The sequence below is a fragment of the Trichechus manatus genome, unplaced genomic scaffold (assembly GCF_000243295.1).
Source record: "Trichechus manatus latirostris isolate Lorelei unplaced genomic scaffold, TriManLat1.0 scaffold00002, whole genome shotgun sequence".
Taxonomy (NCBI): domain Eukaryota; kingdom Metazoa; phylum Chordata; class Mammalia; order Sirenia; family Trichechidae; genus Trichechus; species Trichechus manatus.
Window position 1 is genome coordinate 12,197,403 of NW_004443938.1, and position 4,004 is coordinate 12,201,406.

General features: G+C 46.2%; 1 protein-coding gene across 1 annotated transcript in view; it reads right to left on the minus strand.

The window, feature by feature from the left end:
• Positions 1-4,004, minus strand: part of TMEM181 (transmembrane protein 181) — a 71,312-nt gene that overhangs the window by 30,615 nt on the left and 36,693 nt on the right. The window contains exons 8-9 of the mRNA XM_023728298.1: positions 3,078-3,168; positions 1,130-1,251 (exon numbers count right to left, since the gene is read on the minus strand). Coding sequence (XP_023584066.1) covers positions 1,130-1,251; positions 3,078-3,168 — 213 coding nt within the window. The remainder of the gene's footprint in view (positions 1-1,129; positions 1,252-3,077; positions 3,169-4,004) is intronic.

Sequence of the window (4,004 nt, forward strand, 5' to 3'; positions counted from 1 at the left end):
TGGGCATGGGGTGCCTGACCCTGGTGCAGACGCTGAATACCTCCACACGCAGTGTTCAGTTCAGTCCCCACCACGGCCCCAAACACTGGCAGAGACAGCACTACCTCTACTTTACAGACGAGGAGAGTGTGTTCCGAGCCGGCTCAGCCCTGCTCACACACGAGAGCCCGGATGACCTCAGGGTCTCCCCTAGACACGGCCGACAGTCTGACAGACAGAGCAGGGCTGGCACTGCCGTGGCGGGAGAAGTGGGTACCAGAGATTCTGTTGTAAGAGACACTGTCGGCACTGTCAGCAACCCGGCCCCCTGCAACTTGGTCCTGACCCCTTACTGCCCTCTATAAAACGTCGACAGAGGGACAGTGGACGGGGCCAACCAGTGCACACCAATCCTTCTCTACCTGAGTCTTTTCTTGTCAGGATAAACAAGGCCAGTATTTTCACTTGTAATGAGTACGCGGTATGCACACTGGTTCATACCCCAGGCTCCGGAATAAGCGAGCCTGGGCTTAACCCCGGCCCTCTCACATGTCACCTTGGGCCCTTGGTTTGACCTTTCTAAGTCTTAATTTCTTCTTGCGTAAAATGGAGCTCTCATAATCGCTTTACTTCCTGAGTTAAGGTATGGACAGTGTGTGGCATGATGCCTGGCCACAGAAACCACTCACTAACTGCTGTCTGACACTGCTTCCCTAACCCTAAAATCACACCGACTGCCCTTTTTCATGCTCTCCAAGTTCCCCAAGCTGCCAGTAGCCTGCTGAATCCTGACTGGGACCCCCTGCTAAGCAGAGGTCATGGAACAGTGACCAAACTTCATATGCAACAGGTGCTCTGTAAACATTCACCTAAACACACGCCAGGCAGTAAGTTCAACAAAGAGTCAAATAGGCTATCACATACACTCAGGGTGTGTGTGTCTGTGTGTCTGTGTGCACACGTGTGTGTGAAACCTTCTAAGAATCTCTGAGGGTATCAATGTATACATTTCCATGAGTTTCCCCGGCCATCACTGGTATGACTCCATTTTTAAAGAAGCCTCTGACTGTGCTCTGCTCACGACATCAGAGATGCGGACCTGTGACAGTGTGGCTCAGTGAATAATCAAGGAACAGTCACGAGCACTCACCTCTGCACACGTGAGGGTCCTGGTCCGATTGTGAACTTCGTTATGGATGAACATTATGGTTCCATCTTGAGCTACACCATTGACTTTAACAGTCATGGTAAACCTTGTCTGAACAGAAGTTTCTACAAAAGAAAGAGGGGAGAAATGGGAAAGTGTCAGGGACTACCTCAGGCACCTTCCTCATACCTGCACAGGTGTGCTGCCAGCTCACTGTCAGGGACCACCTCAGGCACCTTCCTCATACCTGCACAGGTGTGCTGCCAGCTCACTGTCAGGGACCACCTCAGGCACCTACCTCACAGCTGCACAGGTGTGCTGCCAGCTCACTGTCAGGGACCACCTCGGGCACCTTCCTCATACCTGCACAGGTATGCTGCCTGGCTCTAGAATAGCCTTAGAGCCAGGAACACACAGGAGGCCCAGTGGGGATGCTTAAACCATGCTAAGCCTGGGTTTATTGGAAAACCTCACATCTGTTCACCAAAGTAAAGCCTTTCCTACTGGGCTCTACTTCCAACTAATTACTCCAGTGGCCTGTGTACACAACTCTACTTCAGACTCACGAGTTTCACTTTACAAACGACAAATACTTAATGGTTCATGAAATAGTTTTTAATTTTCCACATATGTTTTTAACTTTATACCAAAATAGTAGATTACTTATTTTTTTCTGATTATATAATTATGTTTTCTGATTATATGTTCATTTAAAAAAAATAAGAAAACAAAGTATATGAAAACTATTTTATACTATATATACACACAATATATAGGGAGCCCTGGTGGCACAGTGGTTAAGCTCTCTGCTGCTAACCAAAAAGGTCGGCAGTTCAGATCCACCAGCTGCTCCACAGGAGAAAGATATGGCAGTCTGCTTCCATTAAGATTACAGCCTTGGAAACTCTATGGGGCAGTTCTACTCCGTCCTGTAGGGTCACTATGAATTGGAATCAACTTGACAGCAATGGGCTTATAAAAAAAATACATATATATTTAAACATTTATAATCCCACCACTTAAAGATAAACATAATTAACATTTTGTGCCCATCCTTCATCTTCTAGGCACAAACATATAGTGATATAAAATTTATTCTTGCTTTTCAAAATTTTACAAAAAGAGGATAATTTTTTTTTCCAATATGTATGTTTTTTACTTAATTTACTGAGGTCATCTTTCTAATGTTTTTTTCAACCCAAACGCCTCATTTGAACCACAAAACACAGAAAATAATTTGGGTGACTGTCTTCTCAATTCTCCCAAGGATAACACTCAACTAGTCCTGTTCTAGATGAACAGACGTTAACGAGTCAGAAGCAATGGGTGTCTTAGGGCAGGGTTTCTCAAGCTTGACACTTCACACAGTTCAGTCCAGTTCACTCTGTTGTGGGGGCCACCCTGTGCATTGTAGGATGTTTAGCAGCAGTCGATCTCCACTCACTAGATGCCGGTAGCAGCCCCATCCTCAAAACACTGCCAACTGTGCTGGGGGGCAGAATCCCCAGCCCACCATTCAAAAAGGCTGGCAGCAGCGGCACCTCCGCCTGCTCACCCAGAGCTGAGCTGACACGCACCCCACTGAGGGCTGGGTCACAACTGACTCTCCGACTGGAGGACTTTTTTTTTTTTTTTTTAATTGTAGTAAATATATACGTAACAAAACATTTGCCATTTCAACAATCTTCACATATACACTTCAAAGGCATTAATTATGTTCACCATGTTGTTCACCCACAGCCCTGCCCATTCCCAAATTAGACCACCACCCTTAACAAGCCCTAAGCACTGAGTCCTGGAAGACATTTAAGGGATTTCCAACTTGCTGCTATTATAAATAATAATGAACACCCTTCTTCATCATCTTGTCCAAATACTGTGAAGCCCTTTAGACCTCTAAAATACGGCGCCTCATACAAAGAAAAGTCACCCAGGGCGTCAGGCGGCATACCTTTCGATTGGTTCAACTCGACGACGCACGTCAGCCACAGCTGCTGATTATACGTAGACAGTGGATTGGAAACTATTTGAATTGGCTTTAGCTGAGGCGAAAAGAAAAGAAAACTTCAGTAATCCATGTGACCTTTTCAATGAGACTACCACACACTTCACCTTAACACCCGAAGGGCAGGCTGAGCAGAAAAGGTTTGCGCCTGAGCTCTCAACAGACCTGTGGGTAGTTTTCCTTTCACCAACTTAAGTGAAATCCTGCCTTCCAGAAAAAAGAAAGGACTAGCTACCTGCTGCCACTCACTCGTCTCTTGTCAGAACAGGCAGGGCAGTTCCCGCCAACTGGAGCTATGAGGCAACAGACCTACGTTCAGACCAAGAAAAGGCCAGCTTAGGGAAAACAGGGACATGGCAGGGTGAGGAGACCTATAACAAGATAATAAAGGGCCCCAAGGAAACATTTCCATCTCCACAAGCTAATGCATCTCAGGATTACTTCTTGAGCAAGGTGCAGACTTGTCGCTGTTCAGAGTCTGGTATGTTAGCTTTCTGAAAGCCTTACTGACCCTGGAGAGAAAAAATGGAGGGGACCTAGTTGCCATATATACTTCTGCAGTGTCTTATCAAAAGCACAGTGCTGGCGTCTAACAGCTGTGGGATTCAGAAGAAAGTTGTTTAAGGAGCCTGCCCATGGTTCCGAAGAAATCTGCTGTTTGAAAGTATGGTCTTTGAACACAGACTTATTGGTTTTGTGTTTGAACACGTCTGCAACTGTGAGAACACAGGTTTGCTGGTTTTGTGTTTGAATACGCCTGCAATTGTGAGAACACAGGTGTGTTGGTGTTGTGTCTGAACACGTCTGTGACTGTGAGAACACAGGTGTGTTCGTGTTGTGTCTGAACACGTCTGTGACTGTGAGAACACAGGT